Below are 16,934 nucleotides of genomic sequence, written 5' to 3' on the forward strand. Positions count from 1 at the left end.
AGAGTTATAATTTTTTTTTTTTTTTTTTTTTTTAGCAGTTTTAGGTTTACAAGAAAATCAAACACACAGTACAGAGTTCCACATAGCCTCCTCTCCTCTTCCCCCTTACCCCTTCCAGACCTCCTTCACTGTGTGGATGATGTTGCTCACCAGAGCCGCCCCTTTGTTTCGTTCTAGTAACCTGCACTGATGTCTCATCAGCACCGTTACGTTAGGGTTCGCCTTGTTCTTGTGCATCCTATGGGTTTTGACAAACGTAAATGTATCCACTATTATAATATCATACTGTGTAGTTTCACCTCCCTAACAATCCTCTGTGCTCTGCCTATTCATCTGCCCTTCTTTTTTTAAAATATTGTGACAATATTTATGTAACACATGGTCTTTAAAATTTGGTTTAATTTTTCTGTGAAACTGGCTGTGTCTGGTTCTTTTTAGAGGCTTTCTGAAAATACTCTTCTATTTGGAAATAGATGAGAGATTTATTCCACTCACATTTCTCGAGGTCCGTGGGCCAGGAGCTGCCTCTGATGAGGCCTACGTGCTATTTGGAGAGCTCTGCAGAGTCCTGAGGTGGACAGGCACATGGCAAGAGGCGGTGTGTGTGTGCATTTGCTTGGTCTCCTTGCTTATAAAGCCACCAGCATTCAGTCATGGCGTCCTGCCTTAATGACTTTATCTAAGCCTAATTTCCTCCCAAAGGCCCTACCTCTTAGTAACATACTTGGATTAAGTTTCCATTCTTTCTCTCTTTTTTTTTTACAGATTTTTTTTCCATTCGATGCTTGCACTTACCAGAGAGAGAGAGAGAAAGGAAAGTGAGAAATCACTTGCCAGAGGGGATGGCCATACCACAGTCCCTTCTCTCCCATTCTCTCAGGATTTTGTACACACATGTACACATACCTGGCATGTTTTTCAAGCTGCAGTGTCCGGGACTCGAACCTTAGAGTTGATCGTGTGGGAGTCATCTTCTTAACCACCGTGCCAACTGCTGCCCCATCACTACCTTTTTTATTATGAAGCATATGGTCCAAACAAAATGTCATGTATAAGTTATCATGTATAATAAAGCAAGCACTGGGGGCTGATGTGGCATGTTTTCTTACTTTCCCTCTTGAGTCAAATTTAATAATAAAATGAAATAATTATTTAAAAATAAATAAGGCAAGCACTGGAACATACCTCTCAAATAGTATGTTACCCACACCGTTGAAACTCTGTCCCAGAACTTTCCCCCATCATGATCTTGAACTTTCACACATTTTCTTGCTTTTTATTGATAGCTCAATAGTGCTTTTTAAAAATTGCTCATCAGTCTTTTTGAACTACCTTTTTTATACCTTATGGTAAATGAATCATGCTGTGTATTCTACAGCTTATCTTCTTTTCTTTTTCTCGCTGTATTATTTTTTTTTTAAAGAGATTTTTAATATAGGGTGCATGTGCTTGCTGGAAGGATAGAGAGAAACAGACAGAAAGTGAGAAACACCCCTGAGGGGGGATGACCATGCTGTAATCCCTTCTCCTCCATTATCCTCTCAAGATTTTGGACACACATGCACACAACACAAGTTTCAAGCTGCCAGATTTGGAATGTAAACTGGGGTCCTCTATATGGGAGTCCAGTGACATAACTATTATGCCATCTGCTGATCCCAGGACTTTTTTTTTTTTTTTTTTTTTTTTTAGAATTATTATTTTTTTCATTTATTTTTTAATTTGACCTAAGAGAGATACACAGAGTAAGAGAGGGGGGAAATGAGGAAGCAAACCACCAGGTCCAGGACTTGAACCATGATCGGCCATGTGGGAGTGTCTAGCGCCTTAACTACCACACCACCTGCTGGTCCCTGATCCCAGGACTTTTATAGTGATACAAGTGGCTTTATTTCATTTGTTTTTCTCTGTTCAGTAGTTTCTGTAAATGGATACTTGAGTTACTTTTTTTTTCCCCCTCGATATGAACAATTCTACTTTGAGCAATCTCATATGTGTTATTGAGACAGATGTGCAAGCTTTTTTCAGGGTTATACCTTTCACTGGACTGTAGAATATGCCCGTAGTTAACTTCATAGGTAAAAATGACAAACTGTTTTCCAAAATTGCTACATCGGTCTTTACCAGTGCTGGTAGTACGCAAGAGTTACTATTGCCTTATACCTTTACAAAGACTTAATGTCGTCAGACCTTTATCCACCAGCTTGAGGTATAATGTACGTTTCATAAAATAACCCCATCATAAACGCACAACTCAGTACTTTATAGTAAATTTGTAGAGTTATCTTGTGATCATTACAATCCAGTTTTTGAATGTTTTCCCCCCTTCCAAAGTTCCCTTTTATGGTCTGATTTGTTCCTGTCTCTAACTTTACCTTTTCTGGGCATTTCATATAAAATAAATCTGTTTACATGTAGCTTTTCAGTTAGCATAATATTTTTGAAGTGCATCCATGTCGTAGCATGTGCATTTTCTTTCTGTTTTGTTTTTAGGATCTTGCCATAGGACACTTGTGTTTGCCAGAGCGAGACAGGACAAGAGTGAGAAATCACGCCCTGGGGGGGTGGCCACACCAGAATCCCTTCTCTTCCATTCTCCTGGGATTTTGGGCACGTCCGTGTGCGCGCGTACACACACACACACACACACACTCACGCCCGACATGATTTTCAAGCCACTGGACCCAAGATTTGAACTGCTCTCAGCCGTGTGGGAGTCCACTGCCTTCACTACCATGCCACCTACTGCCTTGTTTTGTTTTTTCATTGCCAGAGTTTGCCTGTGCTTGGTAAACAGGGAGGAAGAGGGAGAAAGCACTCAATGGGGTGTGTTCCTGCTGCAATCCCTTCTCCATTTTTCTGTTCTACTGGGAATTCAGGTGTGCATACAAACACATGCACACTTGGCTGCCAGGGTTGGGATTTGAACCAGATGGTTGACTATGTGGTATCTGGCTCCTTTAACTAGTAGGCCATAGGGTCAGCTTGTGTATCTTTTCTTTTTACTGGTGCCTAGTGTTCCATTGCCTGAATCTATTATATTTTGTTTATCTTCTTATCAGTTACTGGGTATTTGAATTATTCTTTTTTTTAATTAAAAAAAATATTTGCTACTATTATTTAATTTGATAAGAGAGAGAGAGATAGAGGGAAAGTGAGAAAGCAAGCCTTCAGGTCCAGGACTCAAACCTGGTTGATCATGTGGGAGTCCAGCGCCTTAACCACTATGCCATCTGCTCATCTCAAATTGTTCCTATTTTGGACTGTAATGAATAATCCTGCCATATACAATTGCATACAAGTCTATGAGGACACATGTTTTCATTTCTTTTGGGTAGCTACCTAAGAGTGGAATACTATGCAATTTTAATACTGAAGCTTTGTAGAATGTCTTTATCTGGTTGGGTAAGTTCCTCACCTTGTTCTCTTTTAAATTGGCCCTTTCCTCCATTTATATCTGAATTAAAATTCCATGACATATTTACTCTTTCTCCAGTTATCAATTAAATTTTGTTCATCCATGAAATCTTTTTTTCTTTTTTTTTTTTTTTGAGAGGTTTTTGTTATTAAGGTGCGTGCGCTCTCCAGTAAGAGAGTAAGAAAAAGAAAAAGCGAGAAATCCCTCCCCCCCACCCCCCCGGAGATGTGGCCACGCCGCAATCCCTTACCATTCTCCGCAATCCCTTACCAATCCCTCCATTCTCCTCTCAGGATCTTGGGCACACATGCACAGGTGCCTGGCGTGAATTTAAGCCACCGGGTCTGGGACTCGAACCGCAGTCGACTACATGAGAGTTCAGTGACACAGCCATTACAATAACTGCTGGACCCCATCTATGAAATCTTAAAAAACAAACAAACAAACAAAAAATGTTAGGGCTGGCAGGTAGTATAGTGGTTAAGGTGCTGGATTCCTACATGGCCCACCACGGTTTACATTCTGGGCCCAGAAGCTTGCAAATCATGCCTGGCACATGTGTGTACATGCCCAAAATCGTGAGAGGAAGGGATTGTGGCTTGGCCATCTCTCCTGGGAGGTGATTTCTCACTTTCCCTCTCCTTTTTCTTTTTTCTTTCTTAAAGATTTATTTATTTTAAAATTTATTTATTTTATCATTCTTCGATATGAGGAAGCAAACCACCAGGTCCAGGACTTGAACCATGATCGGCCATGTGGGAGTGTCTAGCGCCTTAACTACCACACCACCTGCTGGTCCCTGATCCCAGGACTTTTATAGTGATACAAGTGGCTTTATTTCATTTGTTTTTCTCTGTTCAGTAGTTTCTGTAAATGGATACTTGAGTTACTTTTTTTTTCCCCCTCGATATGAACAATTCTACTTTGAGCAATCTCATATGTGTTATTGAGACAGATGTGCAAGCTTTTTTCAGGGTTATACCTTTCACTGGACTGTAGAATATGCCCGTAGTTAACTTCATAGGTAAAAATGACAAACTGTTTTCCAAAATTGCTACATCGGTCTTTACCAGTGCTGGTAGTACGCAAGAGTTACTATTGCCTTATACCTTTACAAAGACTTAATGTCGTCAGACCTTTATCCACCAGCTTGAGGTATAATGTACGTTTCATAAAATAACCCCATCATAAACGCACAACTCAGTACTTTATAGTAAATTTGTAGAGTTATCTTGTGATCATTACAATCCAGTTTTTGAATGTTTTCCCCCCTTCCAAAGTTCCCTTTTATGGTCTGATTTGTTCCTGTCTCTAACTTTACCTTTTCTGGGCATTTCATATAAAATAAATCTGTTTACATGTAGCTTTTCAGTTAGCATAATATTTTTGAAGTGCATCCATGTCGTAGCATGTGCATTTTCTTTCTGTTTTGTTTTTAGGATCTTGCCATAGGACACTTGTGTTTGCCAGAGCGAGACAGGACAAGAGTGAGAAATCACGCCCTGGGGGGGTGGCCACACCAGAATCCCTTCTCTTCCATTCTCCTGGGATTTTGGGCACGTCCGTGTGCGCGCGTACACACACACACACACACACACTCACGCCCGACATGATTTTCAAGCCACTGGACCCAAGATTTGAACTGCTCTCAGCCGTGTGGGAGTCCACTGCCTTCACTACCATGCCACCTACTGCCTTGTTTTGTTTTTTCATTGCCAGAGTTTGCCTGTGCTTGGTAAACAGGGAGGAAGAGGGAGAAAGCACTCAATGGGGTGTGTTCCTGCTGCAATCCCTTCTCCATTTTTCTGTTCTACTGGGAATTCAGGTGTGCATACAAACACATGCACACTTGGCTGCCAGGGTTGGGATTTGAACCAGATGGTTGACTATGTGGTATCTGGCTCCTTTAACTAGTAGGCCATAGGGTCAGCTTGTGTATCTTTTCTTTTTACTGGTGCCTAGTGTTCCATTGCCTGAATCTATTATATTTTGTTTATCTTCTTATCAGTTACTGGGTATTTGAATTATTCTTTTTTTTAATTAAAAAAAATATTTGCTACTATTATTTAATTTGATAAGAGAGAGAGAGATAGAGGGAAAGTGAGAAAGCAAGCCTTCAGGTCCAGGACTCAAACCTGGTTGATCATGTGGGAGTCCAGCGCCTTAACCACTATGCCATCTGCTCATCTCAAATTGTTCCTATTTTGGACTGTAATGAATAATCCTGCCATATACAATTGCATACAAGTCTATGAGGACACATGTTTTCATTTCTTTTGGGTAGCTACCTAAGAGTGGAATACTATGCAATTTTAATACTGAAGCTTTGTAGAATGTCTTTATCTGGTTGGGTAAGTTCCTCACCTTGTTCTCTTTTAAATTGGCCCTTTCCTCCATTTATATCTGAATTAAAATTCCATGACATATTTACTCTTTCTCCAGTTATCAATTAAATTTTGTTCATCCATGAAATCTTTTTTTCTTTTTTTTTTTTTTTGAGAGGTTTTTGTTATAAGGTGCGTGCGCTCTCCAGTAAGAGAGAGAGAAAGCGAGAAATACCTCCCCCCCACCCCCCCGGAGATGTGGCCACGCCGCAATCCCTTACCATTCTCCGCAATCCCTTACCAATCCCTCCATTCTCCTCTCAGGATCTTGGGCACACATGCACAGGTGCCTGGCGTGAATTTAAGCCACCGGGTCTGGGACTCGAACCGCAGTCGACTACATGAGAGTTCAGTGACACAGCCATTACAATAACTGCTGGACCCCATCTATGAAATCTTAAAAAACAAACAAACAAACAAAAAATGTTAGGGCTGGCAGGTAGTATAGTGGTTAAGGTGCTGGATTCCTACATGGCCCACCACGGTTTACATTCTGGGCCCAGAAGCTTGCAAATCATGCCTGGCACATGTGTGTACATGCCCAAAATCGTGAGAGGAAGGGATTGTGGCTTGGCCATCTCTCCTGGGAGGTGATTTCTCACTTTCCCTCTCCTTTTTCTTTTTTCTTTCTTAAAGATTTATTTATTTTAAAATTTATTTATTTTATCATTCTTCGATTTTGACCAGAGAGAAACACAGACAGAAAGGGAGAGTGAGAAGGGAAGTTGCCAGGTCTGGGACTCAAACTATGGTCGCCCATGTGGGAGTCCAGCGCCTCAACCACAACGCCATACCTGTCACCCTCATCTCCTATGCCTCTCTGTCTCTATCAAGCGAGCCCTATGCCAATAGGTGCCCTATAGCAAAAACCTAAAAAAAATTAAAAAAAAAAAAAAGTTTGCTCTTTGAAATTTTCAGTAGGACATTGCCTTGTTACTTCTGTTGTGGTACTTATTTCCTGTTGTCTGTTATAGGTGATTGTTTACGAGTACTTCCTGTGTATGTACAGTAAATGGCTAGTTCATAAAGCCTTAAGTATACTGTACTTGAGCACCCCACAGGGTCGTCGCAAAAGTCGTGACACATTTTTGCATAGACAAACACGTCATGACTTTTCTGACGAGCTAATATTTTGACATATTTTACTTAGAAGTTCACAAAATTGGTGTTTTCTTCTTTAATAGGAAGCAGTAGAGAAATATGAAGAAGTGCTACATAATTTGGAATTTGCCAAGGAACTTCAGAAAACCTTTTCTGAACTGAGCCAAGATGTGAGTATGTTTTTGCCCCTAAACACTGTGTCCTTTTTTATTATGTCATGGCAACCGTGTACATGTTCTGCTGCTGCTGTCATCTAAAGGTAGCTTCCAGGTCACAAGTTCTGTTGGTCATCTATGAGGTTACCCACTTGCCTGCCTTAGATTTGCTTTCACTGAGGTGAGGTCCTGAAGCACTTTGCAGCTTGCCTTATGAATGAAGACCCTGGATGTATTTGTCAGCACTTAGTAGTTTTTTTTTTTTTTTACTTGGCGGTTTTTGAGGCCCCTACCCTCTTTTTTTTTCTTTTTAAATGTTTTTGCCTTGAGGTGTGTGCATTCACCAGAGGGAGACAGAGAGGGAAAGTTAGAAATCATCCCTTGGGGGGAATGGCCACAGCATAGTCCCTTCTCCTCTTCTCCTCTTGGGATTTTGGGAATGTACACACACGTGCCTGGGGTGGTTTCCAAGCCACCAATCTGGGACTCGAACCATGTTGGCAGTGTGGTAGTCCAGCACCTTAACCACTATGCCACCTGCTGGCCCTGAGATCTGTCTCTTGATGAGGATTCATCATTCTATGAAACAATTAAAAATGCTGTAATTCAGTACTATTGATTGAGGGTGGTTTATTTGGTATATTGTACTTCTTTCCAAACTGGTCCTCAACTGGAAGAAGAGAACTGTAAGCTTGTTTTCCACCTAAAGAAGGAGAAACAGGCTGTAATCAGTGGCCTTTCGTGACAACTTGGTATGATTTACGAGATAATGTTCTTTTTATTTTTAAGTTGGATTTTTTTTTTTTTTGGGTAAAGAATTTTTTTTATTTAACTTTTTAAATTAAATTAAATTATTTTAATTTGACCAGAAAGGGACAGATTGTGTATGAGAGAGAGAGAGGGAAAGTGAGAAAGCAACCTGCCAGGTCCTGGACTTGAACCGCAGCCTGCCATGTGGGAGTCCAGCACCCTTAACCACCATGCCACCTGCCAGCCCCTTAAGATGGATTCTTAAAATTTTATTTATTTATCTCTTCATTGAGAGAGAGAGAAACCTGTGCCATGATTAACCCCCAGCCTCAACTGGTCTAGACCAAAGGCATGCATATGCCCAGCAAGATCCTTGGACATGGACCCAGTATCCTGTCCATGGGGGTTTAGCTGTGTCACCACTGTACCACTTCCTGGTCCTGAACATGTACTTTTTTTTTTGAATGAAGAAGATCTCTATTTATTTATTTGCAGAGGTTTTTTTGCTATAGGGCATGTGCGCTTGCCAGACAGAAAGAGACAGACAGAAAGACAGAAAGCAAGAATCACCCCCCAGGGGAGTTGGCCACGCTGCAATCCCTTCTCCTCCATTCTCCTCTCAGGATCTTTATTTTTTATTTATTTATTTATTTTTTTTTTGAGAGATTTTCACTGTAGGGTGCGTGCGCTCGCCAGACAGACAGAGAGAGACATAGAGACAGAAAGCGAGAAATCACCCCCCAGGGGGGATGGTCACGCCGCAATCCCTTCTCCTCCATTCTCCTCTTGGGATCTTGGGCACACACGCACATGCGCCCGTTGTGAGTTTTAAGCCACCGGGTCCGGGACATGAACCGCGGTCGACTACGTGGGAGTCCAGTGACATAGCCATTACGCTAACTGCTGGTCCCCTGAACATGTACTTTCTTGATATTTGATACATTCAACACAAATTTGAGGACATGTGCACAAGTGAAAGGTTAGTGACCGACAGGTGTAGTCCCTGTCATCACAGATGCAGAGAAATATTTTACCACTTAATGTAATGACTGCTTTGATTAGAGAAGTTCAGGGTGACTTGAACAATAAAAATACCTAATTCAGCCCTGGGAGGTTATTAAAAAGAAATCTGAGGTAATTGTGTGATACAGTCCTGAATATCACCTGAGAATCATTGCTCGACTGTGGTGAACTGTGTCCAAGAGAACTCCACTGCTCTCTTGGAGAGCTAGAAGGACCACCTCCATCCTCTTTCTTTCTCTCAAGCAGAAACAGAACCCCATAGGTTGGTAAGTGCATCAGTGTAGTCCATAGTGAGGTCTTACTAGGGAAGAAGCCTTACTGAGCTAAAAAAAAAAAAAAAAAATACACACACTTGTGCATACAACCCCCTGTCAAATGTGTTTTTCATTCTCAAAATTTTATATTAGGGCCAGGCCATGGCCTGGTGGTTGAGGTGACTGAATCTCATGTGGCTCAGTGCATTGTTCAAGTCTTGGACCTTGTTGCTTGGGAAGTGTGCCAGAAGAGCGTGCCCAAAATCCCTAAGGGAGAAATGGAGGAGAAGGGCTTGTGGTGCGACTGTCCCCCATAGGGGCTTGCTCTCTCACTTCCTTCTTCCACTGTAGCAAATTTTTTTTTTTTTTAGGTTTTTGCTATAGGGTGCATGTGCTTGCCAGAAAGACAGTGAGAAGGAAGGTGAGAAATACCCCAGGGTGGCATGGCCATGTCTCAGTCCCTTCTCTCCATTCTCTTGCTGAGATGTTAGGCATGCATATACATGTGCCCAGCATGATTTTCAAGCCACCAGGTCTGGGACTTGAAATGCTGTAAGCCATTTGGGAGTCCAGCACCTTAGCCACTATGCCACCTGCAGGCACCCTGCCCCCCATAATGAATCAAAAAAAAAAAAGGAAAAAATTATCTCTATCACTTGTCCCTGGTAGTGGCACAGGTCAAATGTTGTTTCTGTATTCCCTAGGAAATGATCACTTTATGCCATAATCATTTTCATAGGGTTTTTTCTCCCCTGATCTTAATCTGGTAGGATTTGTGAACATCTCTTTGGTAGAGTTTAAAATATTGAAGCTATATCAAAGTCTTTGAACTCATCTCTGGAAAAATGTTTTGGGGGGGCCAGCAGATGGCATAGCAATTATGTCACTGGATTCCCATATGGTTAATCTCAGTTTGAGTCCTGGACCTGGTAGCTTGAAAATCACTCCGCGTGTGTGTGTGTATGTTGTGTATGCGCGTGTAAGCACACGTGTGTGCCCACCCCCACTTCTCCCCCAGCCCCCCCAAAAATCCTGGGAGAAGAATGGAGGAGAAGGGATTGTGGCGTGGCCATCCCCACTGAGGGATGATGTCTCATTTCCCCTCTCAGTGTGTCTTTCTGTCTCCAGCGAGTACATGTGCCCTAAGGCTCAAAGCTCTAAAAAGAGTTTCAGGTCTTCTTCTGTTCTTTTTAATCTTCATCCCTTGGAAAATGTCCAGTATGAAGGAAGCGTTGCAACAGGACAAACCATGGGGAAAAAGACCTTTTAGGTTTCTTAGTGGAGACAGATGGTGCTTTTTAGTGAAGTGGTGAGCACTTCTGGGTCCTGTGTATTCTGTCGGGCTTTCAGATATCAGGTTATAGTTTTGAGCTTTAGAGTAGTTCCACAGCCACCCAGTCTCCACATTCAAGGTACCAGAGGGACAGCCTAAGTTCTATTAATTTTCCATATCTGTTTCCCAGCCAAATATTGGAGGATATAGCTCTATTCAGACTGACAGTGGAACTCTTTTTAAATGTTTTTAGAGACACTCTTTTTATTTTACTTAAACAAAACACATATTTGTTACATATTTACTTAAAAATATTTTTATAACAAAACACATTTGTTTATTTAAAAATATTTTTATACATTCAATCACTGTATATTATGGTTGTTTTTTGATAATACATTTGTAAGATGTTTTATGAATGTTAGGTTTCCTTTTTTAAATAATTAAGACAGACAGGGAAAGTGAGAAAGCAAGCTGCCAGGTCCAGGACTCATACTGCAATCTGCCTTGTTGGCATCCACCACCTTAACCGCCATGCCACCTGATGGGTTGGTTTTCAATTGCTTATGCTTTAGCTGGTTTTCTATGATTGGTTGAAAACTGATCATTTAGTGAAAAATTGACAGAGGCCATGTGTGCGGCCAGAGAGAAGGAGAGGGAGAAACCTCTTCCTCTTTCCGCAGGGCATGGTCATGCCACAGTCCCTTCCCCTCCATTTTTTATTGTGTCAGGATTAGGGGCTCACATGTACCCCTAATTTGAAAGTGTGAAAAATATGCCGAGACTGGGACTCAAATTGCCATTGGCCTGTGCAATCCATCTCCCTTCACCACTAGGCTATAGAGCTGGTCAAGAAAACTGACCATTTTGTTTAATAATTCCTCCGGGGAACATAAGATTTAAAAAAAAAAAAAACACAAAACTAAAGCATTTTCTTTGAATATTTGGTCTAACAAGGCTTGATAAACATAAATACAGAGAAGTAAAATCTTGAGGTTATTATGGACATCGGTGATTGGTACTTGGGTTGTCGTCATGGTGACAGCAAGTATAATCTGAAGTTGGGCGTCAGCTAGTTGGGATCCCCTGGCTCTGGTTACCTGAGATGAACCAGTTCACTACTCAATGACTTCTTTAGCTGGGTAAGGATGAGGAGTTAAACAAACTGGTCAGTTTGACAGTCATGAGACTTACCATTTAATCCTAACTACATTAGATCAGCTTAGGTCAGTTTGACAGTCATGAGACTTACCATTTAATCCTAACTACATTAGATCAGCTACTCTAATATGGGGTGGTGGAGAGTTAATTAGCATCTGTTTTAACAGCTACTGAAAGCGCAAAAGAAAGCCCAGAGGAGAGAGCACATGCTAAAACTTGAGGCTGAGAAGAAGAAGCTTCGAACTATACTTCAAGTCCAGTATGTGCTACAGAACTTGACACAGGAGCACGTACAAAAAGACTTCAAAGCGGGCTTGAATGGTGCAGTGTATTTGCCTTCAAAAGAACTTGACTACCTCATTAAATTTTCAAAACTGACCTGCCCTGAAAGAAATGAAAGTCTGAGGTAAGCTGATGCAAAGGTTTTTCTTAAACACACAATGCTTTAGTCTAGCTTTTTAGTTCCATATGTGAGAAATTAACTCAGAAAACCTTAATTTGATTCAGTATTGGGAAGCCAGATTCTGACAGGGTGGGTAGATGGTCTAGAAGAAAAGTGAATTCGAATGGTCTCATTAATGTGCTGCTTTATTGTAACACTGATTTTAAAAACTGTCCAATTGTCAAGTTTTACCCCTGTGCAGGTATTAACCCGATACAAGTATAACGATATATTGGGTGGTCAGAAAAGTTATGATGCATTTTTGCGTAGAAAAACATATTATGACTTTTCCGACGACCCAATATATTCCTAAAATTTTTTGCAATCTCAGTGAGCCTTCTTATTCATGTTGTACTTAAGTAGAGACAAATGAATTTAACTTGGCCAAGATCATTAACCTTTGAAAATGAGAATTATTTGGTATTTTTATACTGTGAGTAAATGCTGAGAAATAGATCTGATCATTTCAAATAGAAAACCAGCAAGTTGGGGGTCCCCTCCTCCTTTTTTCCCCCCCATAATTACCCAAAACTTTCTGTTTGGGTTCTGATGAAGTAAATCGGTGAATGAACAGATCTTTATGCTTTTGTGTTTTAGATACAGATTTTTTCCAACTATGTGCGCATCGACCTTGTTGGATAGTCAGATTTCCACTATTATTACAAATTCACCTTGTCCTGGGAAGGTGCCTATTACAACTCTTAATTACTTATTTATAGACCCGTACCTTTTTGTTTTCATCCTATCTACTCCGTCCTTATTTATTTGGTTGCTTATTGCTTCTTCATCACTTTGGTGGGTTCAGGGAGTGTGTAATGTAAACAAGACATAATTTGAAAAAAAAGCTGCTCTCTTTCAGTGAGAGTCCCATGCAGCTCTTAATATTGCCATTCTACTCTTTGATCTAGAATGTGTACTTGATAAGTATTGATGCTGCACTAGCAGCTTTAAACTCTTTTTGGTGTCTTCCTTGATAAATGTATTTGGTAAGATCTTTAGTTGACTTAAGGAAAAATTTTTATATTTATAATCTGTCACGGGTGTTCAGTTACCTTTCATAAATTTCAAGATTTTATTTCCAAAGAGTAAAAAGACAAAATTACCGTTCGAAGGTCTTGACTGTTACTGGGTTATATTTGCATAAGCTGTACTGCTCCTTGTAAATATATGTTTATGTACGTCTAAAGCCACTCTGTTCTGCTGCTGCTTTTCCTTGTCAGTGTTGAAGACCAGATGGAGCAGTCCTCCCTGTACTTTTGGGACCTTTTGGAAGGTAGTGAGAAAGCAGTGGTAGGAACGACATGTGAGTTGTCTCTACTCTGGACCTATGCAGTGAAGACTAAACTTTACGTCGAGAAGTTTAGTATGATTTTGAGGGTCTAACCCGTGTCAGTCCATCAGAACTTACATGTCCAACAGTACCGTGCTCCTTGGGAGATTGGCCCTTTGTTTTGTTCTGTCGCAAGCAGCTATTATATAATCCTACTCACTGAAGCGGAACTTCGGGAGAGTTTTGGAGTGGCAAGTCAATATGATTTGGAAACAAGAGCTAAGTATTAGAGCTGGCTTCACACTAGCATGATCATTTGGGATTCAGTTCTTTATTCTTTATTCTGCATGTTAGTACTTAAATGTACAGATGGTTAATATCGAAGCTTATCTTCCAGATCAACCTAAGAATATGAATGGTCTGGTTACATAGTCTATATTGTTGTTTATCATTCTGGAAATGACTCAGAGTCCTTTTGACTTCCTAAATAGCTTTTGGCCAAATGATCAATGACCAAGTATAAATGGCTGGATAGGAAGTACATAGCTTTGTGCACTAGCTTATTATAACAAAAACTCACCAGGAGCTAGTAAACATTTTTGTTAGTAGTGATTGCCCTTTAAAAAAACCCAAAAACCCAAATATGTATGGCTATTTTAAGATTGAAGTCTATTCAGGCTTAGATCACAATTGAAAATTTATTGCATTTATTTATTATGTGTATTACATTCCGTGGCAACCTCTTGTACAATTAAGTGTACACTTACTATATGACCAAGCACTTACACTTATAATACCAAGAGAAATGAAGATATCTGTCCACAAGAGCCCAAACGAGACACAGCCTAGGTGCTCATCAGCTGGTAAATCGATAAACAAAATGTGGCATATCCATGCAGTGGAAGCTATTCAATAAAAACAGAATGAGTTATTGATACATGTAACACATGGATGGATCTTGAAATGATGATGCTGAGTGAAAGAAGCCAGATCAGAAAAAGTACCTATTTTTTTTATTACCTCATTTATGTGAAATTCTAGGAAAGACATAATTTAGAATGATAATAGGTCACATATTGCTGGGGGTCAGGGAGAAGATTGCAAAGGGGATATGAGGGAACTTTTTAGGTTGATAAAAATGCTGTATATTGTGGTTCTTGTGGTAACATAGCCATCCCTCTATTAAAACTGTCCACTTAAAATAAGTGAATTTTAAGTTACACCTTCAAAGCTAAATTTTTAAAAAAGACAAAGTTCAGATTATAGCACTTCCATCGAATAAGAAAAAGAATAAATCAGCATTAGTATAGGAATCTTGCTTCGTGTGAAAACTATATGTTTATTGGTTATTTTAAAGTGAATAACTTCAGACCTATTTGTAGTGCTCTGACTAAGATTTAAGATTTTTCTTCATCATCAAATGGTGATGTGCTAGGATTGTCATGCAGCCTACCTCAAAAGTAAAATCTTAGTCACTGAATTCTACAGTTTGAAAATATGTTAGAGATTGTCCGAGATAGTTTCCTACTGGTTATGTTTGAAGAACTGCATTCACTTCTCTAAAGCATTACTTAATGGAGACGACCCAGTCGTTGTGAATTGTCATGTCTGAGGGACTGATGGGAAAAATTACTTGTCTCTCAGCTTAGGGAATGTGTGATTTTGTTATAGTTTTTGTTTAGGGTCTTTCATAACTGGTTATTTTCAAATGATGAAAATGGAAGTCCAGATAAACTTCAATGACTTGCTAAACTTTGATATTCTGATCTTTAAAATTTGTGTTAATTAAGCATAAAATTAAGATGGACTATATATTGACCTCCCATGGCGCTGACCAGTTCAGAGTCTCCAGTGTAACTATTGGAGTGACATAGCACATAAGTAGGATAAAATTAGGACTTCGATTCCCAATAATTTTCAGTGAACTATGGGGTTATGTGATAACTAAGTCTTAATCACTCTTTCTTAGACAAACACATAAAAGATCTACTGTCTAAATTGCTGAACTCGGGCTATTTTGAAAGTATCCCAGTTCCCAAAAATGCTAAGAAAAAAGAAGTATCATTGGAGGAAGAAATGCTAATACAATCAGAAAAGAAAAAACAGTTATTGACGACTGAATCTGTCAAAGAGTCAGGTTTGTTGTGATCTCTGAAATTCTTTACAGTAGTTGCATTTGTAAATACTCAAACTGAGGTCAGTGGGAAATACTACCATATTTTAATTTGTTTCTATATACATGGAAAATCTTTAGTTGCTGCAGGGTCAGCCTAGCTAGAACATATAATGTTAGGTTATACTTTGTTCCAAGAGAAAGGCATTTATGGATTTTTGAATCAGCTTCTCTATTGAACTACTAGCAGGATAATCCATTTATTCATTCATTCAGACAGACAGACAGACAGACATGTGAAGGTTACATACATACATGAGGGTCTGCGTGCTTGCCAGAAAGAGAGAAAGTGAGAAATCAGCCTCTGGGGGGAAAGGCCACACTGTAATCTCTTCTCTGCTTTCCTCTTGGGATTTTGGGTACATACACACATGTGCTCCTTGAAATTTTTCAAGCCACTGAGTCCAGTACTCAGACTCGAACCACACAGTCAGCTCTCTGGAAACAAACCACTTTGACCTTAACACGACTTGCTGGGTGTATTCCCAAGGATAATCCTATTTACAATAATTGTTTTCTTAAGTTATTCATTTCTTCCATGAGTAAAAGAGACAGAGAGAGAGAGAGAGATGGCACTCCCAGCAGGGTCTTGACAGTGCAGCCTACCTTTAGCTTCAGCCAGCCCTGGACTATGGGTACACACATGTCTGCAGACCCAGAGGCCTCCAGACCTGAACCTGGAACCTCCCCACGTGGGCTGGCCTAGCAGTGTCAAGTTTTACTGCTGTTCCATTGTTCTGCTCCAGCCCTTGGTTCTTAATATTTTCAGTGTTTCATTATCTTCACTTATTCCTCCGAACCTTACACAGGCTAGTAACAAGTCTAGAAATGCTCTGTTTCAAGAGAAGATGACTTGAATTGTAATTCCAACCTAAAAAAAAAAATGTGTAAATGAGTAAGAGGAGAGTGTCAGAAATCGATGTTTAGGGCCATCGCCACAGCACAGTGGTTTAGTGCACTACATTGGGAACTGGATCACACATGGCTGACTGCAATTCAAATTCTGGCCCTGGTAGCTTGAAAAAAACAAACAGGTGCTTGTGTATGCCCAATGGAGATTAGGGGATTATAGTGTGACCATGCCCCATTAGAGGATTCTTTTTATGTCTCTGTATACTTGGTGCACACACATACAGAGAGAGCGTCTTATGTAAGGAGAGCTACTGGCTTCAAGTAGCCTTAGACCACATGCTTTTAGCTAGCAATAGAGTGACTTCTGCCATGAATACACATAATTGTACTTACCCTTTCTCTGTTGCTTTTCTGAGTCTTTTGAAATAAGTTCTGAAATGAATTGTAATCCATCTAAAAGCTTACAGTTTACCAGGTATTTATTTAATATTCTTCTATTTTCTCAGAGTCTCTCATGGAACTTGCACAGCCAGAAATACAGCCACAAGAGGTAAGATACTGAAATGCGATTTGCTGATGCTGATTTTTCAGGCTTTTGTGTAGTGTTGTGTGGTTAGACACTTCCGAGCCAGACTTCCCGAGCTCAAATCCTGCTTTGCAGTTGACTGGCTTAGTGAT

At 40.2% G+C, this 16,934-nt stretch overlaps 1 protein-coding gene across 10 annotated transcripts in view; it reads left to right on the top strand.

Annotated features, from left to right (window-relative positions):
- CAPRIN2 (caprin family member 2) overlaps positions 1-16,934 on the top strand; it is a 67,750-nt gene that overhangs the window by 16,287 nt on the left and 34,529 nt on the right. For 9 of the 10 annotated variants that reach the window (XM_006140244.3, XM_006140241.3, XM_006140245.3 and 6 more), the window contains 5 exons: positions 6,987-7,073; positions 11,687-11,925; positions 13,182-13,264; positions 15,201-15,368; positions 16,763-16,806. In XM_006140244.3, coding sequence (XP_006140306.1) covers positions 6,987-7,073; positions 11,687-11,925; positions 13,182-13,264; positions 15,201-15,368; positions 16,763-16,806 — 621 coding nt within the window. The remainder of the gene's footprint in view (positions 1-6,986; positions 7,074-11,686; positions 11,926-13,181; positions 13,265-15,200; positions 15,369-16,762; positions 16,807-16,934) is intronic. The other variant, XM_027770912.1, reaches the window with a different exon arrangement.

Source organism: Tupaia chinensis, unplaced genomic scaffold (assembly GCF_000334495.1).
Source record: "Tupaia chinensis unplaced genomic scaffold, TupChi_1.0 Scaffold000028_1, whole genome shotgun sequence".
NCBI lineage: Eukaryota > Metazoa > Chordata > Mammalia > Scandentia > Tupaiidae > Tupaia > Tupaia belangeri.